The sequence below is a fragment of the Lontra canadensis genome, unplaced genomic scaffold, assembly GCF_010015895.1.
Source record: "Lontra canadensis isolate GAN:19392208 unplaced genomic scaffold, GSC_riverotter_1.0 scaffold36, whole genome shotgun sequence".
NCBI classification, from domain to species: domain Eukaryota; kingdom Metazoa; phylum Chordata; class Mammalia; order Carnivora; family Mustelidae; genus Lontra; species Lontra canadensis.
In genome coordinates this window covers 2,711,900-2,736,645 of record NW_022631030.1, presented here as the reverse complement: position 1 = coordinate 2,736,645, position 24,746 = coordinate 2,711,900, and the positions used below count along the sequence as shown (strand labels likewise).

Here is a 24,746-nt window from a genome sequence, read left to right as displayed (position 1 = left end):
CTATCTTCCCACCCTGACTTCAGTGGAAAGGACACAGGAAGGTAGGGAAGAACCTTCAGGACCCAGGCGCGTGCATCACCCATCAGATGGCTGGGGACACGCCATTCCTGGCCATCCCTTAATCCATCTCAAACACTCACCACCACCAACGCTCCCCTCACGCACCTGCAGACTTGGCCACAGGAACTGCCATTCCAAGGTCTCAGAGCCAATGTCAAGGCTTACGTCGATGCACACTCAAGGAAATGTTGACCCAATATGGTGCCACCCTGTCAGACCTCATCCTTTTGCGAACTCTCAGAAGGCAAACTGGCCCTAATCCCTACTGTAGCCAGATAGAAGGAAGGAACTGTAAACATGAAAGGGACACACATCATAAAAATCATCCAAGTGTCAAAGTGGACATTTGTGGTTGGTTTCCCTTGAGGGGTGTCTGTACCATTGGCCCCTATGGTTTGCAATAATAATTCAGTGGATCTTCATTGAGCGCTCGCTCAATAGGCCGACTGAACGCCAGACTAAGAGCACGGACTTTAGAACCAGACAGGTCTGGGTTCAAATCCCAGATCTGACACTTGATAGCTTTGAAGTCTTGGACCATGATCTCTGCAAGCCCCAATTTCCTTCTCGATAAGTTTGGGACTAGTAATACTTTTTACTCATCAGAAAAGATTAAATGAAACATTTAATTATTGTTAATTAGAGCAATTAACGTGATATGTGGCACCAAATACACGTGCAATAATCGTTAGTAATCGTCCATTTGGGGGGCTGAAAATCTAGTGGTGAGTCAGACAGAGTTGCTGCTTTTAGGAAATTTATTATCTTGAGGAGGAGGTAGACATCTACCCCAAACAACTATTATGGACAAAATGACAAGTGCCTCACAAGGCAACAAACACGGTGATACATAGAGAATCAGGGAAGGAAAAGTCAATTTTGACTTTGGGGTGAATGAGGAAGTGTCCAAAAAAGCTCCACAAAGCAATAGTTTCTAAGTGGGGATTAACGGACACGAGGATCTGGCAGGAACCAACAGCGACAGATGTCATTCCATCCTGGAGGGCAAAGCACGACAAGGGCGTGGAGGCAGGGCAGTCCACGAGTGTCATCTGGTGAACTGGGAGCTTCAGTGTCTGGTGGAGACTGAAGGGAGATGGACAGGGAACATGAAAGGTCAGGTGCTTATGGGCTCTGGAAGCTAAGCCCTTTCTTTCTCGGTAGCATTGACTTTTGATATCAAGCAGCATACTAGAGTTCCAAGCGCTCAGGGGTCTGGTGGGATTCAGAATTCCAATGAGCCTTGTAGGCAACTGACCAGGCCTGACTGGCCCCCACAGCTCTCTGGTCCCCAGAGTACTGGTGTGAGCTGAGCCCGTGATCGCCTGAGCTTATGGCCCTGCCTTGCCACTGTCACAGGCCAGCACGTAATAACTTATAGAGCTTTTCCTACGCCTGGCCTGTGAGGTCAGCAGGCAATAAGTGCTTTCCCAAGAAGGTAGGGGCACTGGATCAAGGTCAGTGGGTGATACAGTCCCAGCTGAGACTGGAACTTCCCTCTGTGCGCTCCAGGTTTGGTAGCAAGTACAAAGACCCAGAGTCAGAAGGTGCTGGTTCCAGCTCCGTGACTCACCAGCCACATATCTGAGAGCTATCCCCTTCCTTCTCTGGGCCTTGGGGTGTGCCTCTGAACAATAAGAGTCCTGTTCTAGAATCTGGCCACTAACTGATCCCAAGGTCCTTTCCAGATCAAACAATCTATGGTTCTCGCAGTGTCCATGTTCTTTTCAGGACATCAGACCTCCTCCCAGGACTTGGTTGAAAGTAAATATAATTAACAAAATACCACAACCAGCTACCTTTTATGTCCCTTTGAAAATGAGAGAGAGAGAGAGAGAGAGAGAGAATGACCAAAAGGAGGAGAAAGCAATCCTTCCTCCAACTGGCACACAGGGAAAAAAAAACAAACCATCTTCAAAAAGAATGCTTTACGGAGAGGCAGGTGAAAAGCCAGGCTGCTTAGTCTGGGGCGCGAGGGGCTGGCTGTGTTTTGATGTCGTCACCATGGCGGTGGTTCCCTGGACTCAGAGGCCTTCTTGTGCCCCGGTTACCTGATTAGACAGGTTCTGTTATATCCCCCAGACTCTCCTCCACTTTGTAAATGCTCCGGCAATTGGGCCGGGGCAGAACCCATGGCCAATTAAACCCACAAGGGCTCTTTGTTTGGTCTGAGTTTTGATTTGTTTGTTTAGCAAAATGTCAGACCAATTAAAGCCAGATCCAAGAGCCCTCTCCAAGCACGCATCCAGCCGAGTCACTGGGAGGCAGGAAGCAGGAGGCTGGAGCCAAGTGGGGACTGGAGGAGGGGAGGGGCCCACGCTAGGGAGAGAAGTCCCTGGCCTGGGTAGACGAGGTCACCTGTACAGAGGGCAGGATACAGAGCCTTGGAAAGACAACCGTGTGTCCCATGACCCAAGATGATCCCAATTTCAAATTCACCCAAAGGGCATTCTTGCTTTTCAGACAGGAGCAGCCCCTCCCTTGCACCCAGTAACTGGGGCTCCTGCTCGAAAGGGCTTCTTCTGCCCTCATCAACCCCTGTCCCTCCCACAGGGCAAGGGGTCTATGGCCAAAGGAAATGGCTACCCAGAGCTCACAAACCCCTTTCTAGACCACGTTCCAGGTGCCCAGGGAATTCCCTACCCAAATGCCCCAAGCCGACCTCTAGGATCTTCTGCAGTTTTTTTTCCCCAATCTGTCCTCCCAAGGAGGGGCCCTACCACCAGCGTGACCCCTAGACTGAAGGGATGGCTATTTTCAGGACACCCAGAGGGAGCCTGGACGTGTGGGTTGGGATGCGCACACACATATTTGTAAGGGCCCTCTGGGCACATGAGAAGAAACAGGTACAAGGAAACCAAGCCGCTGGCCCAAGGTTTTCCTCTGTGGTGTCTGGTGGTAGGGCCTGTCTCCTTACCAGACTGGAGCTCCCTGAAGGCTGGGCTGGTCTTCCCTGCCCTCTGTGGGAATGCCTGCCTCTGGCACCCAGCTCTGCAGCAGTCTCTGACCACTCTGGCCTGTCTTGCTGGGGACAACAGGCCAACTGACCCCAGCCCTAGATCTGGTCCAGTCCTACACGGCACCACGGTCTCCCCTCAGTGCTCTCCTCTGCCCTTATGAGTCTCCCTAAGTGGCTGAGGGATGTGTGGGACGGCTCCTCTGTTGGATCGGCAGGAAGGGGGGCAAGGAAAGCCAGGTGGCAGGCAGCAAAGCCGGACAATGCTTGGCCTCCGAGTCATACGGGCCTGGGGCTGACGCTGACCGTGCCCTAGCCAGGGAGTTTGGTGACAGTACATTAGCCTGCCCACCCCAGGGCTGGTCCTCAATCAGCCTCCCCTGCCCAGCCTCAGGGCAGCTGAGGGAGCTCCAGCCCGGTCTGTGCCAAGCCTAGAGACTCTGTAAGCCTGGGGCCTGGCCTCCCGGTCTCGGGTACCGGAGGGAGCGAGGGAGGGGAGGAGGGAATGAACCGTTGCCATGATTTCCATGGCAATGATTATCCAGCTGGCTCTTTGGCCTTATTGATGTTTAGACTTCATAGAATACGGAGCTGCGCTTTCCCTCCTGCTTCATCAAACAGGGACGAGCAAGAGGCTGGACATAGCGTGTCTCCAGGCCGGGCTCCATCCTGCTCTCCCCACCGCCAAATCCTCCCAAAGAGGTCTGCAGCCACGGGTCCACCCAGGCTCTCCCCACCCTGTGCAGGACCCAGGGACACCAGAATGAAGAGATGGCTTGGGGGACAGGAAGGTCCCGTGTGGGGAGGCAGAAGTCCTGATCTCTTGTCTCAGTGTCCCCCTCTACACACTGAGTAAACGGGGGCCAGTCACTTCGTCTCCCCAGACTCAGTTTGCACCTCTACTAAGAGAAGTCCCTCTCCCTCTGTCCCCTTCCCTCAGCCCTGAAGACAGGGACAGATCTCAACAAACAAGCCGTCTTCTGCTGTTCTGACAGAGATCAGGCAGGGCATGTGTTACCAGTTCTGGAAGCTTGCTTTCAGAAGCCAGAGCCCTCGGGATTTCAAGGGTTAGAGATACAGGCATGTCCAAACAAAGTCATGTGGGTGATCTTCCCTCTAGAGGCCACCAGTGTCACCGGAGCCTGTCACATCCCGTGTCACAACCCAGCCCCAAACCGGTCCTTTGTACAAGGTTTCAAGGTAGAATAAAAGTCTCTGTGTGGAACAGCCCACTTTCCTGGCCCCTCCTCGCCTCTCCATGACAAGCCAGGTCCCCAGACAAGCTGGAAGGGACAGCAGGAATCACCCTGCCTGTGTGACTTCCAGTCCCAATGTGAAAGTGCCTGTACCTGGAGACATCTTGGCCCCAGGCTCACTGGGGCCCCTAGCTCCTGGCTAGAGGCTTTAGGCAGTGGTGGCAGGCAGTCCCCATGACCACAAGCACAGGAGAGCATCCAGATGGCTCTGGGCTCTAAGGTGTCCTTCAAGGCCTTCCTTATGTTCAGCTCCAGCAGTTCTGATGAACAGAATTTTGTGCATCCTACATGCAATCAAGGAAAAGGTGCAGTAAATATTCTGAGGCACAAGGGAGCGGGGGTTCTCACTGGGTGGCCCAGTTTACTGGATGAGAAAACGCAGGCAAGCAGGGAGCAGAAGCAGAGCCTCCAAACCCTGCCCTAAGTTAGGAGCCTCGGTTGTGTTCGGAGACCCTCTGGATGGTAGGGGCAGAACAGATTTTTAGATCAGTCAACTAGCAAACAGGTACTTCCTGGTTAAATCTCCACTCCTGCCCCCCAGGAACTCAGAGACTAGTGAGGAAGCTGGAACCACCCTTCATTAAACAAGGTAGGATCACGTGCTAAGGGGTCTGGCTCTACAAGTGCAACGTTAGGTAAGGGATGGAAAAACCCAGTGCAGACAGATGTGGTCAAACAGAGCTTTCTAGAGGAGTGGGACTTGAGCCTTAAAGAAGATGTGGCAGAAGGAAGAGCATGAGCAAAGGCACTGGGGTAGGAAGCCGTGTGGGAGGCCACAGGGAGAACCTCTATGAGAGGGTGGCAGCCCAAGATTAGGGAGAGAGCTTGTGGGAATAGTGGCAGGGAAGTCCGCACTGATACTAGGATCATGAGCAGGGAATGGAGGGAAAGGGGGAATCTGAGGGTCATTATGAAGGAACAAGCACCAGGCGTTGACAATGTGGCGAACATGGAGCCCGGAGAGCCAAGGCTTGACGCTGAGTTGAGCGGCACCATGGGGTCACCAGCAGAAGTGCAGCCGATGAGGATGGAGAAAGGGTGTGTTCACTTCGGCCAGATCCAGGCAGGATGACAAGGTCCTCTGGGGCAGCTAGACACTGGCTGACACTCTGCCAGGATTTCTGCCTAGAGCAGCGCGCTTACGCTGGCACAATCCCCACGCCCCATAGGTGACTCAGGAGTCATCGTGTTTAGCTGGCAGGTGTCCTGTCCTGGGCAGAAAGAATGAGACCAATGGACAGACCGGAGAATTCCCCCCCAAGCCCTGCCCCCACCCCATCCCTGCCCAGCCCTTGGGGCCTCCAGCCCAGGAGCACCAGGCTTCCATCTGGCCTCTCGGGTCTAAGGACACTTGAGATATGGTGGGATTGAGATTCTGAAGATTCTCTCCTGCTCATGTTTGCTCGTGTCCTGGCCTGCCACTATCCACTCGTCATTCAGTAGTCACAGAGCACCCCCCCCCCGAGTGCCTATCCCTGGTGTCGGGGTTAGGGGTTGAGTACGTGGGGCCCCAGCACACTGGCGCACCTGCTTGCCCACGGCCAGCCTGGGCCCGGGGTGGGAGGAAACGGGGAGGGGCTCCCCATGGCGCAGGCAGAGCAAAGTGCACACTGCCTCCCACCTCATGAAGCCCCCTCCAGCTCCATGCAGGGAAGCTGGGAGCGGTCCTCCCTGGCACTTGGCACGAAGACCTCCCTCACACCTTGGATCCCTGTATAACTTTCCGGGGACGTGGGTAACAAAGTCCCACAGACCAGATGGCTTAAAAACCCAGAAATGTGTTCTCCTGCCCTGCTGGGAGGCTAGACACGCAAAAATGCAGAAGTCAGCAGGGCCGTGCTCTGCGTGCGGACCCCAGGGGCGCGAGCTCCCTTCCCGCTCTGGTCTCTGCCTCGCCTCACATGCTTCTCCCTGTGCGTCCTCACACCAGTTTTCCTCTGAATCCGCCCCTTCTGAGGGCACCAGTCCCATTGACTAGGGGCTCACCCTGCTCCGGTAAAATGTAACCAAGATATAAGCTAAGACGGCAACTACAAAGACCCAATTTCCAAATAAGGTCCCATTCGCAGGTACCAGGGGTTAGGACTTGACTATGTCTTTGGGGAGACACAACCCAACCCATAACAATACCCATGCTGGGTGATTATACGATAACTTCACGCTTTCCAGAGCTCTGACAGCTGAAATGTCATCCCCTCCAACATCCTACAACTGTCCTTGTTTAAACGCAACAAGCAGAAACTCCTGTGCACGGAACTCTAGAGCCGGGGGTCAGCAAACCGGGCCTGAGGTCAGACGTGGCCAGCTGCCACTTTTGCCGGAAAGCAGCCTTGCCCATTCTTCCTGTCTTACTGCCCAGGGCTGCTTTCAGGCTACAGTGGCCGGGCTGAGTCATCTTAACAGAGACCTATGGCCTGCAATGTCTGAAATGTCTACTGTCTGGCCCTTTACAGAAAGACCCTGCTGACCCTTGCTCTAGGGGGTTCCCAGCGATGTCCCAGAAGGGCCTCTTCCCAGTAACGAGAGATGGCGTTACCATCCGCATGCTGGTGTCCGGTAACTTCAGAGCCTTCTCTCATCTCTAAAACGGGAATAAAAATACCACCCACCTTCTCGGGTGGTGGGGAAGAGGAGTGGGGAGAATTTAATGAAATAATTCATGTAAAGCATTAATCTAGGTGCATGGCAGATAGCAAGCATTCCATACATGGTGGCTATTTTTAAGAGTAGTATCATTTTCCCAACAGTCTGGGGAGAGAAGAGGGCCAGAGGCAGGGGAGAAGCAGGTCCCCGCCCTGACTTGAGAATACGCCTGGAGTCTGGGCTTGGACTCCTTGGCAAGCAGCCAAGAACTGACTGACCCCATTTTAAAGCTGGAGAAAGCAAGGCCTGGTGAGTGGGAGGGTCTCAACAGGGACCACCCCGGAACAGAAAGCAGGTCTGTAGTGTGAGTCTCAAAAATCCCGCCCTTTGAGACCCTCACCCCAAGCCCCTTCGCACACACATACCCCCCACACACACACACACATGCAAACACACACACACACACACACACACACACTGTTCTTGCCAGGTGTGCCCCCCCCAACACACACACACAGGCAGTGGACAGCAAGGGTCCCATGGGTCCCCGCCTCCCCAGGCATCTCCCCACCACCCCTCAGAGCGAAGCTGATTGCTTGCATGCAATTTGAATTCATCTCATGCTTCAGGTGGAGCTTGGCTAATCAGGGGAGACGTGAAGCCGAAGTGGGTCCAATCAAATTAACAACGCCACGGCCCTGGCTCTTTAAGAAGGGAGAAAACAAAGCAGAAACCAGAAGGCACCCCCACCCCCTCCAACCAGCTCTTCCCTGGGGAAGCCGGGAGCTGCTGCCTGGCTGAGCTCAGAGGACTGCCACCCACCCCGCTCCAGGCCCAGCACCCCGTGTGCCAACAATGCCCCTTTGTGGAGGCTTATCTCACTCCACCAAACAGGGCTGCCGTTCTCCTCACGATCTTGTTAACAAGGAGGAGACACAAGCCTTTGGGGGGAAGGAGGGGAGTCGGCTGCTCTGGGGGAAGGAGGGGCCCCCTCACCTCAAATGGGTACATGTAATCCTTTCCCAAACAAAAGACTCTGAGCCAGGAGGCTCCCTGCTCCTCTGACAAGTGGGTTTGTAGAGCTCCCCAGAGCCTTCGGGGTCTCAGTTGTCCCCCTGGAAAATCCTCTCCCAAGGGGGCAAAGAGGGGGACATCCAGAAAACCATTTTAGCCTGCCCAGAGCATCCTAATTCGTGAAAAGCTCAGCACAGATCCTCGTGAGGTTTCAGTTAGACTCTCAGAAGGACTTCCCGAAAAAGGGATCTTCTGCCTTAGAGACATGAAGAACCACAGGACTTTGCTGCTCTTGTTCCAATCCTGTTGGCTCTAAGACCTGTTGGCTCTAAGATGGTCCTCCCTGCAGCGGAGGCAGCACCCAAGGGCATGTGCTTAGAATGGGAGGTAGAACAGGGTGTGGGGGGGGTCCTCTGCCCTGTCTATGGTTCTTCCCCCAGACCACGTGTGAGAATCTTCCAGGTGGGGGAGGCTCTTAGGGAAATCTGCCACCAGCCCCACCCTGGACCAACTAAATCAGAGCCTCTGGGCATGGGGACCGTGCCCTAAGATTTCTTCTTTTTTAACTTTCCAGGTAATTTGTACGTGTAGCCAGGCCTGAGGACTTCCTCAACCCTCTCCCCCAGACCTCCCACCTAAGAGAGCAAGAATAGCCTAACCCCTTGGTCTCCTGGTTTCCAGATCAATCTCCTCCCCGCCGTGTTCACTGCGTTTCTCTTCAGGGACGCTGGGCTCTTCGCGCTCCTCTTCCTGGCTACCTGCGCCCCCGTCCATGGCGGTGTTCTGGCCCGTGTCCCGTTGTGGGTAGAACCATAGGCACCTGGGCTAAGTCCTGCCTCTGCCAGTGGCTAGCTGTGTGATCTCAGGCGTCTCTAAGCCTCAGTTTCCCCATCAGCAAAGTGGAAATCAAAACAAGGTTGTTGGGGGATTAAGCAAATTGATGCACGATTAAGATTGCAGGACAGAGTTGGCCCGCAGGCAGCCCTCAGTCACGGAAAGCCCCATGAGGACCACAGACTCCTGCCCACAAAGAGGGTGGAGAGGCGCCCCGTGCTTCCTTGCGGAACGCAACGTTCCTTGCCTTTTCCACATTTGATCCGGCCTCTCCCAACCGCCAGCGGCGTCCCGGTCCTATTTCTTCCATGATCTCCTTCCTGCACATACTGCTTCTCTCCTTTGGGCATTCATCACTGAATCTTCCCTCCCTGGTGACTTGGGGACTTGTCAGAAACACCAGCTGAGCTCCAGTCACCAGGCGGAAGAGAGGGAGGGAGACAGAGACAGAAGCAGCCTGACTCACTGCCAGCTAACTGCTGTCCCCAGGATCCTAGCTCCACCTCGCCTGGCCTCTAGGCCCCACCACCCCAGCCCCACTCCAGTTTCCAGGCTCCTTCTGCGCTCCCCCAAGATTCATCTGCACTACATCATCCCCACCCAGCTCCCGCTCCTGGGATAAAGCCCAGAGTGGGAGCAAAATCAACCAGGCAAAAGGAGGCGTCTGGACTGAAACCAGAGGGAAGGGAGCTCATGACTTGTCAGGGGACCTGGGGCTTGGTCTCCTTCCTGCCACTTACCAGCTGTGTGACCTTAGACAAACCACCTAGCCTCTCTGAGCCTCCACTTCTCACTGGTTTTGTTGAGGCTAATAACCCCAGGCCACCTCCTTAACAAGAGTAAAGCTCCTCACGAAGGATGTTCTGGGTTTATGTGAACTGCACGGAACAGATCCCCTGCCCCCGCCCAGCCTGGGAAGTGGGACCCCGAGAAAAGCAACTGGGGGAGCAAGGCAGGGGCCAAATAGACCCAGTTGGCAATCCCCATGGCAGCGTGTAGGAGCCCCAGAACCCCCTCTCCAAGCCTGGGGTCGGTCAGAAAGTCTGCGGATGCCAGGGGTGAGCAAGGAAGCAGAGCTGTCTCACGGTGTTTTAAAAATCTATCAGCCTCTCACATCAAATTAAAATGTAAATAGCAGCTGGTCTGGGCAGGACCTCGGGGGTGACAGGAGCCGGCCTGTGAGTAATTTCACAGACGGGAACCGGTTACATCAGATTCTGACAACTGTCTTGTTTCTGAAATTGATTTCCTCTCCCCTCGGCTTGCTGCCCCAGGAGGGTCCTGGAGTGAGGGGAGGGGGTGATTCCGCTCAGCCTGGCACCTTCCTCCTCTCCGTTGCTCCTGCCAAGAAGGCCCCGACAGAACCAGGAGGAGAAAATCTGAAATTTCTGCATGGCTGTAAGGCAGCGGCCTGGGTGCCCAAAGGCCCAGCAAGTGCCCTCCCTGCCCTGGAGTGAGTCTAAGCATGGACCCAAGCAGGGGGACCCAGGGCATGGGTGGGGAACAGGAGAGGTTGGTGTCCTGCACTTGGGAGCTTTCCCACAAATACACTGAGTCTTCCGTAGAGAAGCTTCTGTCCTGTGGAGTCTCCCAGCCGGGGACAAGAGTACAAGGATCCTGCAGTAGATGACATACACCATGCCAGGGAGCCCGTTCAGTGCCCAGAGGAGGGACAACTGCAATGACATAGGGTATCAGGGAGTCATCTGCGGCCTCTACCAGGCTTGTCCCAATTTGGTAATGCATAGTGCCAGGCCCTATACCGGGTGCTGGGGCTGTAAGGCTTTGAACAAGACTGGTCCAGTCCACACAGGACTTCCTCCAGGACCCCAGGGAAATGGCCCACCCTCTCCACCTAAAGGGGCCATATTGGAAGGAGCTATGTATTAGAGGCGGCTGGCCTACATGGGTCTCCCTGATGCCTCTAGGCCCAGCCCCTCTCTGTTCCCAGGTCCCCAGAGACTCTCCCCCCACCCGCACCCCTCTTTGTAAAAAGAAATTAGGTTTTCCTGGCTGTTAATTGAATTACACTGCAGGAAAGCAGAGAAATTGTATCTCATTAAAGCCTCCTGTGTCCTATTGGAGCACCATGTTGCCTATGTGGTTGCTATTAGCATTTGTCACAGAGGACTCAGCCCTGTGCCTACAATCCCTCCCCTCCTCCCCGCTGAGCCCCTAAAGCAGCCATCCCTGACGCCCACCCTGGGAGTGCCCTGCTGGGGCTGCCCACCACGGAGAAGCCCCAGCTCTTTGGTGACAGCCAAATTCCATTTTCCAAAGCCAGAGACTCCATGCGTGCATAGCAAACAGACTGCAAGACGTGTCCGTCCCCCATGACCACAGTAGCAGGGGCTTAGAGAGGGGAGAACTGCCTTCTGGAAGCCTCCGTCTCTTCATTTGAAAAATGGTGATAATAAGACTTCCCATGGTTGTTGCCGAGGGGGGATCATTGAGCAATAAGCCAAGAAGCAAAGCATCCCACTTATTGCCAGCTCCATCATGGGCATCACAGGCCCAGGGAGGCCATGGAGCTTAGTCAGGACACAGGCTTTGGAGCCAGGAGCTACTTCACATGAATTAATTCAGTTAAAGTCCTAGAATATTGTTAGCACATGGTACATGGTAAGTTCACAGTAAAAGGTAACCATAAAAGTGTGTGTGTGTGTGTGTAGAGGAACTTACTAATGCCTGGCTATGGGGAGATGAGCTTGAGCAACCGTGTCAGGATATTGACATGCAACTGACAGTTGCATCATGTTACTTGTATGTGACACCGTGTGTGAGTCCACGGTAGAGGTCAGAGTACAGGCAGTTACGGCAACCGTGTTTGTGACTTTAGGGTGTGTTTTTATCACTGCTTTGTGTGTGTGTGTGTGTGTGTGTGTCTTTGCTCCTGTAGGTAGGTGACTGAACATGAACATCTCTCTAGGGAATTCTGGGTGGGGGGGTGCTGTAACCCAGAAAGTCCTCTGGTGCTATGAAGCCTTGGTGCTATGAAGGTTCAGGTTCAGTTGTGTTTATGACTGTGATTCGGTGGAGCACAGAGACCTTGTGAACCAGAGCAAGAAGCAAAGAGGAGGCAGAGGGAAGAGGAGAGCAGGTGGGGCGCGGGGGGGCAGTGGCCACCCTGGAACCCCATCTCTGACGGGGCTGTCTTGTTAAGCCCATCTCCACAGCAGCCGAGAGGGCTGGGGCCCCCAAGTTGTGGGCGCAGGAGGGCACTGTGGCTCTTAGAGGCCAGGGACAGGGCAGGGGAAGGGGCACAGGGGTAGAGTTCTCTGTTCTGGTGTTGGCAGGGAGACCGGGTAGGGCAGAGAGAAAAGAGGAGGCAGGTTCTCTGCTTCTTGCCTAGGACGGGGTTCAAGATCCTATATGCGAAAAGAAGAGTATGCTGATTCACAGAATTGCCTCTCCAAATAGCCAGATTCCCAGACCATCTTTCCCATCTCTCCAGAAACCCAGACACCCCCAGGGCCAAAGTCCTCCAATCCTGTAGCGATCTCCTCTACGGTGCCTGAGACTGCCTACCTCTGGTGCAGGAGCTCACTGCCTCCCACCGCAGCCCTCTCCCTAAATAGCAAAAACTACCAGCAGATTCCTTCTCCACCAAAGAGAAGGTTGGTCCTTCCCCCTTTATCAAAGAACTCGGGTGTCTTGTCCCCCATCCCACTCCCTGCCTGGGCACCCACAGATGCCCGGTTTTCAGCCACGCTTCCAACGGCACAGTGTGAAATGTGCCCATCTTCCTGGTCACGCTCCAGCTCATTAATGTCCTCCGCCAAGTGGAGTGCCCAGATCCAGCCCTCACAAGTCCCCTGGGGCTTGTGCTTATGATGCTGAAGAACTGGGAACTGGTTCTCCCAGCCTTGCCTTACCTTCCTCCCCCACCCAGCTTACAGCTCTGTGTGGTAAGCACTGTCCTCTCCCATCAGACCACCTCTCACATGCCCTGCTGCTTACTAGCAGTGGGACCCCTGATTGGATTGCTTCCCTGTGTGCCCTCAGTTTCTTCATTTGTAAAACAAAGGATAGATGCCCCATACTTATGCCATGCAACAGAAACAAAACATGAGCCATGCAGGTAATCTAAACACTTCTCATTTTCGCATGTTTGAAAAGTAAAAAGAAACAACTGAGATTCGTTGTAATAGCACACAGTTGACCTTGAACAACATGGGGGGAGGGGTGCCAACCCCCCAAAGCCGTAAAAAAATCCAAATATAACTTTTGGCTCCCCCAAAACCTAACAGCTAATAGCCTAGTGTGGACCAGAAGGCTTACTGAGAACATTAGCAGTCGACTAACAAGTATTTTGTATGTTGTGTATGTTCTCAACTGTATCCTTACAGTAAAGTCAGCTAGAGAAAAGAAAATGTTACTAGGAAAATCATAAGGAGGAGAAAATACATTTGCAGTGCTATTTACTGTACCTAATTTTTAAAATCCGCATTAAGTGGACCCAGGCAGTTCAAATCCATGGTATTGAAGGACCAACAGTATTTTATTTAACTCAATGTATCTAAAATATTAACATGTAGCCAACATAAAATTATCAGTGATACATTTTACATTATTTCCTTCCTGTGTGTTTAAGGCCTGTGTGTGGCTACAGCACTTCTCAGTTCTAGAGGCTATATTTCAAGCGCCTGGTAGCCTATGTGACTCGTAACTGCAACATTGAACATTATCTGGGCTCCGCAATTCTAGGGCTCCATGAGTCTGTGGACTAGCCCGACAAGTTGCATCTGAAGGAAGGCATGTGTTTATTTGGTGCTTTTCTTGGACCAGGAGGTCAGGAGAGCCCTGGGGTTTCTCGAGCAGCTGCTGTACGGCAGCCACGCTACATATATGGACCTATTTTTCCCCATAACAGCTCTACAGGGGAGGTGTCCTGTCTTCTTATCACAGGGGATAAGGTTGAGGATAAGGCTAAGGGATGAGGTTCACAGAACTTGATTGTACTCTGCTGAAGGCTGCACAGCTGGTGAAGACACAAGTAGAACCCATGCCTGCCTGGCCCCCAATCCCTTCAAGTTGGTGGGGAGCCACAGAAGCAGTCTCCTCTTCTTAGATGGGCTCCCCTGAACATGCTCTGAGCTTTGAGGCTGTGAGGACAGCATTGGGTTGTGTTGCATGGTGCTTGCTGCAGTAACGGTGGGGAAGGGAAGCCCACCCCAGGCCCCAGGTGTGGTTGTTACTCAGAGCTGAAGGACCAAGTGGGATCTCTGGAGTCCCCCTTGTCTCTGGTTGCCTCCATGTCTGTCTCTTTGAACAAACATGATTGGGAAGACTTCCTGAGGTGGGACTGACATGTACGGATGCACAGGTTGTGCACTGCTCAAAGGTGCCTAGCCTAAGGGGCAAGTGGAGTCTGAAACCAGTTTCTACTGCATTGGCCAAACTATGGCTCTTGACACCAGATTGCATCCAGCCAGAGGGTGTCTTTATCATTCACACATGTGCCCTGCACAGGCTAGCACAACCCTTCCTAGAGAGCAGAAGGGGAATGTGTCACAAGTTTCTTGCTCTGGTGTGGAGACTTGAAGTCCTCCTTCCAGAGAAAGACTTTTCCTTTCTCTCTTCTTCCTCAGGCCTCTGACCTCTGCTGACACTTGACCCTACTCCCACCCCACACCCACACGTGCACACATACACACACACACACACACACACACACACACTCCTCTGCATGGACATCCCCCAACTCCTCCATGGTCTCAGCAACATCTCAGAAGCGGAATTCCTTTTCCCCAGGAAGGCCTCAGGGCTTGGCCTACCTGGGAGTCTCCAGCCTCCATCTCTGACCATTCACAGCGCCCATGCCCCTGCCCCCACTCCCCTGCATTTCAGTCCTCCAGAACATAAATGGAGGCATCTGCAATGCAAGTCCTAACGTGTTGATGTAAAATCTTACTCTATATTCTACCCAGGTTTATACGAGTGAATTATGCAAATCTTTGATGGAAAATATTCCTCCACACATCCTTGAAAGTGTAAAACCTTAGTCAATAATTCATACTTGGATGTCTCTGACTGCAGGCTTTTTCTTCATTATAACTTGCACCTCGTTATTTGTCTTTCTCGTTTTATTGTATATCCTGGTGTAATGCTGTGCATTATAAAATTTATCTGCTTCATTATTTGATGAGCCGGGGCCAAGGATTGGCTAAGAGGCTGGTGCAGGGGCCGGAGGGTCAGGGCTGCCCTTGGCATCAAGTCCCATATGACAGCAGGCCGACAAGATGGCTGGCTGCGCAGTGTGACTTCAGGCACACCAGACACCGCCCTGCATCCCCCAAACCTGCTCCAGATGTGTCCTCGCCTGGCGTCGGGCGTCTCAGGACACATCATTATGGCTGCATGGCATCTTCGTCCTCAGGAGTCAGGTGACCCAGGAGAGTTTGCCGGGAAGAACTTTGTCTGAGTAGGTCCTTAAAGCTGGAAGGGAGAGAAATCCTGAGAGCACTGGGAGGGAAAGAAAGGGTTAGCCACTGAAGCAGAGCAGGGACATGGTGCCCCCGAGGGGAGCCGGGCGCTGGCTGCACAGAGGAGATGGGAAGCTTTCTTGTTGCCCAAGCAGGCCGATGGTGATGGGGTCTGGGAGCTGGGTCTCTGCTCTGCAGAATTCAGTGTGAGGAGGGGTCCTCTCCCCACCGTGGATCGGGGCAGGAAGGTGGGATGGTGTCTGATTCTTACAGTCCGACAGTTAAGCACGGCCCAGCCCAGCGTGTGGGCTCCAGGTTGGCTAACAGGCACTCCTGCGAGGTCAGAGCCACTGGATACTCTGAGAGGCAGGTTTTCCCAGGAAGGTAGTGAGGAAAAGGCAAGGGCAAGGACAGTCTTCCAGGTGCACCAGACCCCTCGCCTCTCTGAGGTCTGCCTCTGCTCGAGCAGGTCTCACTGGTTAGGGTATACCCTTCCTTCCCCACGGATGCCCCGCTGTGTCTGGCATGCGTTTCCCCAGCCTCGTACTTACCCTTCTGTGCGGGAATTGCTAGACTTGTCTGTTCTCACCGCTACTGTGAAACTCCTTGAGATCTGATGTGTCCTATTCACTCAGAACCCAACACAAGGCCTGGCCCATAATAAGTCCCCCCAAAATGCTTGTAAAACAGCTGGATGGTGCCTTCCCAGATAGTCCTCAGTCACGGTCATCTCTCCTAATACTCTGTGAGGCACTCTTCAGATCTTCCTCTTTTTTATGTTGCTCACGCAAGTGTCTCGCTCCCCTTCCCTTCTCCCCCTCCTGCCTCTCCTCCCAAGCAGGAACCCTGTCTCCCATCATGTGTGTCCCCCCTCAAGCCTGGCACAGTGCCATGGAATGGCTTAGGCGACCGATGCATATTTGTTGAACAGGATGGAGGAGAATGGGGACGGGGTTTCACGGGCAGCCAAGATCGTCATCTTTCCCTCTGCCCCTCTACTCCTACTGCTGCTGGACAAGGTGCTCAGGCCCCGAAGAGGGTCAAGATCTAGATGCTTCTTTTCAGGGCAGAAGGAGGGGGTCTCCTGATGGCCAGCTGGGGCCTTGGTTCCTTCATGATGATTTTCGCAGGTCAGCAGCAAGGGGTGGCGGTGGGGAGGGTCACAGAGTCACCACAGGGTCACTGGTTAGCACTGCTGGAGGGACCTTGATCACAGAGATGCTCGCCAGGCTTTTTGGTTGCATTTTGTTTGGAAGAACAGGGGAGTTTCTCAGCGGTTCAAAAAGAGCCAACCAGCCGAGCCAGAGCCATGGAGAGAGCCTGAGCTGTGAACACAAAGCAGAGGCCACCACGCTGTAGAGCAGGGCTCCTAACCCGGGGCACAGGGACCGCCCCCAAAGAAAGTCCATGAACCTGATTCAAGGAGTCCATGATTTATGGTCAGAAAAGAGAGCACACCTTTTCTTCCACCAACTTATAACTGAGATGTAGTATTTCCTTCGGTTTTGAATATAAACAACAAAGCCCAGCAGGAGCAGTACTGGGGCAGTACCACAGATGTTTCCACACCGCAGTTCTAGCTTGTGGGTCTCCAGATACCCTCCCTGCTCATGGCTGTTCCAGCCTTGTGCTACTATAACCCAGCACTAGATCACCTTGATAAAGAGTCATAAAATATATATATATTGATCACAGACCTATACCCCTGGGGCAAATAATACATTATATGTGAATTAAAAAATTAAAATATATATATGTTGATATGGGATATACTATATAAAAAGTTTGCTTTTGAAGGTTTTTAATATTTGTATCACCATATTTCGATATATTTGGTTCCTTTGTAACTCTATGTATGTTGTGCATTTTAAAGCATTCTGGAGAGGGGTCCACGGAATAGGAGAATCCCTGGTGAAGAGAGAGGCCACTCTAGTGACGGGTGGGAGGGGGAAAGGGAGACAGGGGAGTGGGGCTTCCTATAGCATGGCCCCACAATTTTGAGACCTTGTTCCTGGGGCTGAGGTGCTCCGTGGGGAGGGGCCGCGGGGGTGGGGCCTCTGCACTGGGCACATGCCCCTCCCCTAGCCCGGCCTTCCCCTTACTGGGGCCTCCTGCACCTCCTCCCCTTCCCAGTCCCAGCCATGATCACCTCCCACCCCAACACCACCATCGCCATCAAGGGTCACCCGAAGGAGCTCAACTGCACAGCGCGGGGTGAGCGGCCCATCATCATCCGCTGGGAGAAGGGGGACACAGTCATCGACCCCGACCGAGTCATGCGGTACGCCATCGCCACCAAGGACAATGGCGACGAGGTTGTCTCCACGCTGAAGGTGAGCGACCGTCCCCCGGTCTCAGGGGGACCCCAAATCTCAGAACGTGGGGTTCCCACAGTTTTACATCTGTATCTAATGGAAGTAAATGGGGATCTGGGACCCCTCTCCCAACCCCAAAAGGCACCTTCCCTTTCCTGTCTGTTCAGGAACCTCTGCCTTAGAACCTCCCTATGACTCCTTCCTGACAACCCCCACACCCATTAAATGTGTGGAGCCCTCAGCCCTTCTCCCTTTTCTGGAACCCCTGGTCTCCATCCTCCCTCCCATCCTCAGCTCCTCCCTCCCTCTGGGACTCCTCAGTGCCTCCCCTTGTCCTAGGACCCTCGGCCATTCCTTCCTTCTCGAAACCCCTCAGCCCCTTTCCCCTCCCTCCTGGGACCCCTTAGCTCTTTTCTTTCTTCCTCCTGGACCCCCTCAGCCCCCTCATGCCTGGACTCTTCCAGCCTCCATCCTTGGAACTTTCTGGGAAGAGGAGCCCTTGACAAAGCCCCTTATGGGTCCCCCTCCCAGAAGAAGTGGCCTTGCTGATCCCCTCAAGAGTGGGCCCGCTTCAGCAGACAAGTTCTAAAACACTCTCTGCATTTCCTCCCTCTCTCCCCATCCTCCTGCCCCTGCTGGCCACCTCCCAGCTCAAGCCAGCTGACCGTGGGGATTCTGTGTTCTTCAGCTGCCATGCCATCAACTCATATGGGGAGGACCGGGGCTTGATCCAACTCACTGTGCAAGGTACCCTCACCTGCCCTACCATTCCTAACCCCTTCCTCAGGGAGCCAGGCACCCACTGCTAACTCCACCTCAAGATCAGGGGCATCACCCACGCCATGGTGGAGGATGACGGGAAATGGCCCCTGGGAAGGGCCTTCCTCCACTCTTCTTCTGGCCAGAGTTAGGGCAATATAGGCCCTTCCAGGCACACTTTAGACAGCAAGGTTTACTCTGGCACTCATCACTATAGAACACATTGCTGCTTCCAGAACTGGAGGCATCTGGGTTTGTGGGCTCAAACCCTGGAGAAAGTGAGAGAAGGGAAAGTCAATCTGGGGAAAGTTGGGAGCCCTTCATGGAGTACAAACAGGCCATCAGGTCAGAGGAAATCCCTACAAGAGGGCCTGTCCCCCCGCCCACCAGGCCAAGGAAGAGAGGGTAACAAAGAAGGAAAACAAACATGGCCCCTTCTCGGGCTCTGAACCCCACTGCTGGGCCTCCCAGTCCCCCCTTGTCCAGAACCCAGGGTTCAGGACTCTTGGCTAGAGCACCGTTGTCACCAGTCCTCAGGGATACAGCTAAACCCTGGTCATCTCTGCAGATAGGCAGGGGCCAAGCTCTCTGCTGCCATCCTCACTTCTGCTCTTTTCATCTGCCACTCTCCAGAGCCCCCTGACCCCCCTGAGCTGGAGATCCGAGAGGTAAAGGCTCGGAGCATGAACCTGCGCTGGACCCAGCGGTTTGATGGGAACAGCATCATCACGGGCTTTGACATCGAATACAAGAACAAATCAGGTAGGGTGAAGCCTCCGCCTTCCCCGGCCCTTGTGCCCTGGCCCTGACTTTGCCCCTCTGGTGGGACAGTCCCTGAGCCTCCAAGCTGCCCAGCTAAGGCAAAGACGCCAGCACCACCAGTGTATGAACTCCTGTGGCTTATAAGAGAGGGGATTTGGTTGGGCTAAGAATTCTGTGAGAGGGGCAGATGGACCCACAATTGATGTGAAGAGAGGGTCAGCCCCTTCTTTCCAGGACTGTCCCTGAAGCAAGATCCACAAGTGGTCTGACTTAAAGCATGGAAAGGCCCAGAGCTAAGGGGCTATGGGCTGTGTCTATGGGGTCAGAGACTTCACGGATCTGGCCAGGTCATCTGGGAACTCCTGGTTTGGGATGATGGGGACGTGTGGGGGTCAGAGAGCTGGTCCTTGCTGGTCTCTGGGGGATAGAAAAGCCTAAATCTAAGTTTTGCCGTCTTGGTAGCCCTTCAGAGCCCTCCCCTGGGACCCTCACTAGCCCCCATGAGGCTGCCTGTCACTGTGAGGCCCTGTGGAGCAGGTCTCCAGGGAAATGGGGGCTCCATGGTCAGGTGGCAGGAATGGAAAGGAGGGAACCTCAGAGAGGACAAGAGTGTCGGAGGGGACCAAGCCACAGAAGAGCTATAGAGGTTCGTGTTTGTGTCTGTGTGACTGTCTCTGGAAGCTCTGTGAGAAGGGGTCACAGGGGTTCCCCCTGAGAGGGCGTCTGGAGGACCCTGATGTGTGAGTGAGGGGAAAACCCACTCTTCGTTCTGGATACTTTTGTACCTTTGAATTCACATAAGCCTATATAAGCTTTTCAAAACAACTTAGAAATCAAATTCCAAAAAGGACTCTGGAGAACTCAGCCCTCCCCAGGTCCCCTTCTGCCACCAACTCCAGCTCATTTTCCAGGTCTTAGGGTAGATCCAAGAGTCTGTCTCTCCTGAAGCCTTTCAGACCCTTCCTCTGGTCCTTAGCACAGCACGTGGCCAGTGGCTGGCTGGGTGTCCTCTCCTCTGGAGGTACCAAGTCCCGGTCCCTGCTATCTTCCCAGCACCTGGTGCACGGCCCGCCCCGTGATAGGCATTCAGAGAGGGCAGCCGAGCGAGTCCAAGTGAGACACGGCAAAGCAGACCCCTTGAGAAGCAGCTCTGTCCAGGTCCCTGGGTCAGTCGCCTCCGATACGTGGTTCTGCAGGGTTCTACCAGGTTCTACATCTCTGATACAGGTTTCTACAGCTACCCTCAGAAGTGTACGGTCTGCCTGGGGAGGAAAGTCAGGTGGCAGCCAGCCAGCCAGGAGTCCACCCTGAGTGCAGTGGAGTGGCGAGAGGAGGGGCTGCCATTCACAGGGACATCAGGGAAGCATCTCTTGTCCCTGTAGATGCCGCATTGAGAGCTAGGACTTGGGGACTGAGAGGTGATGGGCCTGGATTCAAGGAAAGGGGAAGGGCCGAGCCCGAGTGGGGCTCTGCAGGGAGCTGTCCCGTCTAGCAGAGGCTCCGGGATACAGTTCAGAGTTAATGTGTTCTAGGGCCAGGTTGGGAGGCGGCCTCTGGGCTGAGCTTTTACCTTGTTGGGGAAGGTCACTGAGAGTTCCCAGAGAGAGAACTGGGTACCGTGGTGCCCTGGAAAGATCCATCTGGCATCCGTGGAAGAATGGGTATTTGGGAAGTGAGACACGGGCAGAGACACAGGGCCCAGAAAGGAGAAGAGGCTGACCGTGTCCATCTCACAACCCACAGCTTCCTGAGGCTGGCCCGGGAGCTACACAGGAAGCGGTGGGTCTGCAGGCGCACATCCCCATGTGGCGGTGGGCACTCCATCTCCCTGCAGCTTGCCATGGCTGGTGGGGCTCTGCTCCATTATTGTCAGAGGTGGGAGCGGATGCCTGGGTTGTCACTCGCACCTCTGCCCCCTGCTCCCTGTAACTGCCTCCCTGCCCTCCTCCCCAACGCTGCTCCAAGCCCACTTGCCCCCCCGCAACGGACCACGCTCTAATGTGTGCAGACCTTTCCTGGGGCACCACGGAGCCAGGCGAAGCTGAGAACCTCACACATCTGGAGAGCAGGGCTGGAGAGGCGGGCAGGACAGACGCTATTTTCACAGCCCATCCGTGTCTTCCCCAGCCTCCTCTGGCTCTCCTGCAATGAACAACTACCATACCTGCTCCCAGAGCTTGGGGGTACCAGGATGGGTGGGCAGAGTGGAGGGAGGGGTAACGAAGACTCTTCCTTCATTAAGGGCTTTGCATCTGTAAAATAATAAATCACAGGATCAAGAGCACAGAGCCACTGGCGGGTCCTTTCCCCTGTCTTTGGGTTGAAGTACTCTAGACCATCCCACCCCAGTGGGCATCTGTCCCCTATCCCGGTGGGCGCTGAGCAAACGGAGTTCCGTGGGAACTGCAGGGAGCCATACCTGGCGCCAGGCAGAAATCATGAGCACAACCCAGCTTCCTCGTCTGCAGGGCGGGAGTGGTGGTGCCGATCCTGCAGGACTGTTTTGAGGATTAAAGAGAAAACATCCAGCCCAGGCCTATAGCAGACCTTTCATAAACGTGAGGTCCTCACTCCCGTCGAACTCCCACACCTCATGTGGCAATTTCTAGTCCTATGGGGCTTGCAGGCTGAGACAGATGTCTGTCAGTCAGCAACATGGACTGAGCCCCACTAGTTTTCTTGCAGAATCATGCAGCTTCCATGTGGTAGGGGGAGAAAAAGAAGTAGGAGGCAGAGTGTTGCCTTTGGAGCTTCTAGAGAATTTGGAGTGAAAACATCCGCTGTGTACACGCGCACGGGCACACGCATGCACACACACACACGCCTTTAGAACCATTACAAAGCACTGTCTGGTCAATTGCAACCCACCACAGACTATATTATGTGATCAATGAAAAAGACAACTCAGGGAACTATAAGTGAGTCAAAGGAAGGAGGGGCCTGGGCATGTGTGCACACACGTGTGCGTATCTGTGTGTGTGTGTGTGTGTGTAAATCTTCTTCCACACGTGGAGTAGTAGAACAATAACAATTCTCAAAGCAGAAGACTTGGGTTGACCCAGTGTCGGAGCTGTGTGATCGTCAGCAAGTCACTTTGGGCATCTCTTTATCTATCAAATGGGGCCAATAGCATGTCATTCTCAGGGTGGTTGTAAGGGTTAAGGGAGTGTGAGGACTTACGTGGAAGTGCTTAGCACAGAGCCTGGCACATTCCTAACTCTTCACAGGTGCCCGTCTCGTGCCTCTCTTCTCCCTCCCTCTCTCTTCCTCCTGCCCCGAACCACACCCACGCTGGGTCCAGACCAGCTGCTCCTGACCCCTTTCTTTGCCACAGTTTTGTCTTTGCCAGATTTTCTGCTGTGTTGCTCGTCGTGCTAATTTTCCAAGGGAAATTACCAAGTCTGCCCTTTCTAAACCATCCCGCTCACGCTGACTTCTCCTGGCCCCAGGCAGCAGAGTAATAATACATGAATGCTGAATGATAAATAGCACCGTCCACACAAATCTATCAGATGGCGCGGTGCAGTTTTAAAAATGCAGACACTACATTTCACTTCTGTTCCCCAAGCAAGGAGCGGAGATGGGTTCGTCAAGGATGGCCCTCCAAGCCCGGAAGGCAGCCTCATGGTGCGAGCTGCTGGCCACCGTGGGGTGAGCCTGCCTGGTGTGCTGTGTCGCTCCGTGTGAGCCAGAGTGTGGCTGTTGGAAGGACTGGTATTGGGATGTTGTGAGCTGTCACTGTGACCCAGGGAACCTCCTCTTGGTCCTGCAGAGAGATTGCCATTGGGAGCAGAGGAGCACTTAGGGCCATGATACAAGGAGGAAGTCAGAGATGCAAGATGGATTTGTTTCCCAAGCACGGGCAGCTAAACCCTCCAGAGGTGGCTTTTGTCTGAGCTGTTCCCCCTCTACAGCAAATGAGTCTCCTAAAAAAAACAGAGGCTCCAGGTCCCCTGCCGGCAAGCAGCCCACAGAGTAGAAGGCACTGACATCTCCCCAGCCACTTCCTTATTTTTTTAAGAAGAATATTTTGCATCAGAAACCCTTTGATGAAGAAAGGGAGAGAGAGCCCTTAATGAAATATGTTAATCTGGGTAAGCCAGGCTCATATGAAAGGGAATATTAAAAGAGACAATATTCGCCAAAGCTAGCTCAGTACTCTGAGAGAGCTGAAAAGGAAAGAGAAGAAAATAGGGCCCCTAATTTCAGCTATTTGGGGTCAGAGAGATGGCAGTGATCAAGTTTGGAAAATCAGCTAGAGGCCTTCAGATTTGACTCTGATGCATTAGCCTGGGAGGGCTGTGGGGAGAGAGTTTTTGTGCCAACATCAAAGATGATTTGGGAACACCAGGTCAAATCCACCTGCAAATGATGGGCTTTTATAAGAGAAAAGGGGGGCCCCCTCCTGTGATTGGCAGCTGAGTGAGGCAAGGAAGGGGAAGGCAAAGCAAGGGTATTTATTGTGACTACAAAATGCAGAGGAACTCCAAGTCCAAAGGAAAGGACAGAAAGGGGCTCTGATCCAACCAGCAGTGGGTTATAAGTGTCCAGGACATGCCAAGTGAGGGAGATGGGCAAAGATTTTGACATGGCTCCTGCCTTCACGGAGCTTAGCATCTCCTTGGGCATTTGCTGCTGAAACCATGAGCCCCAGACAATAGAGAAGGCTATAAATGCTGTAGGAGTTCAGAGGAAAAGAGTGGTGAAAGATAAAGCCAGAAAGGTTTGTGTAAGCCAGATGTTGCAGGGCCTGGGGTCATGTAAAGAAATTTTGTTGTTACCCCAACAGCAAGGAAAAACTGTTGTAGAGTTTTATGCAAGGGGATAGCAGTACCAGATTTGTGTTAGAGGAGACCACTGTCAATGCCAAAATAGTGTTTGGCCTGTAAGAAGTGCTTGATCATATTTGTGGGATGAATGACAGCTGCAGTGTGGAGAACAGATGGAAGGGGGCACAGAGTGGGTTCTGGGAGGCTAGCTAGTTAGGATGTTATTTTCCTGGTCCAAGTGAGAGATGACAGTGGCTTGGCTTGGGGCAGGGGTAGAGATGGAGAGAAATGAGGAGATTCAAAAGCTACATGGAACACGAAAGCTACATGGAACATGAAAGCTATAAGACTTTATAGAGGGAAGAGTCCAGAATAACACCTAGCATCCCATTTCCTGAGATAGGGACCCCAGGAAGGTGATGGGTTTATAGGATGTATGGTCAAGACTTCCATCTTGTACATGTTGACTATGGACGCCTTTGAAACATCCAAGAAGAGATGTCAAAGAAACAGTTGGCTATAAAAATCTTGAGTTCATAGGAGACATCCAGCTGGGCACAAACCTTTGAGTTACCTGTGTATAGATAGAAAGAGAAGCCAAGTGTGGGGAAAGTCTACGAAGTGAGAGAAAAAGAACCTAAGATGGAGCCTGGAAGAACTCCATCTAACAATTAATGGAAGGGTAAGGGAGATGCATCTGGAAAGAAGAGAGAAAAAATAGTCCAAAACATTAGAGAAAAGCCAGAGAGTCTTTTATCAGGGAAGCCAAGGAAAGAGTGTTTGAAGAGGAAGGGAGAGGTTCAAGTATTGAACACTTGAGAGGCCAAGTGAGAAATCAGTCTTGGTGACATGGGGTCACCTATACCATGGAGACATAATGCTGATATCATGAGGGGGTGTGAGGAGTAAATGGCGAGTGTTTACATTGTCCAGACCACACCTGGTGCATCAAGGATGTTTGGTAAATATTAGCACTTCTCCACTAAAGTCAGCTGGTGTGCCCCAGCCCCACA

The 24,746-nt window shown here is 53.3% G+C and overlaps 1 protein-coding gene across 1 annotated transcript in view; it reads left to right on the top strand.

Moving 5' to 3' along the window:
- DSCAML1 (DS cell adhesion molecule like 1) overlaps window positions 1-24,746 on the top strand; it is a 338,974-nt gene that overhangs the window by 263,264 nt on the left and 50,964 nt on the right. Inside the window, exons 12-14 of the mRNA XM_032868593.1 lie at window positions 17,262-17,461; window positions 18,094-18,190; window positions 18,836-18,964. Of these exons, the coding sequence (XP_032724484.1) occupies window positions 17,262-17,461; window positions 18,094-18,190; window positions 18,836-18,964 (426 nt within the window). The remainder of the gene's footprint in view (window positions 1-17,261; window positions 17,462-18,093; window positions 18,191-18,835; window positions 18,965-24,746) is intronic.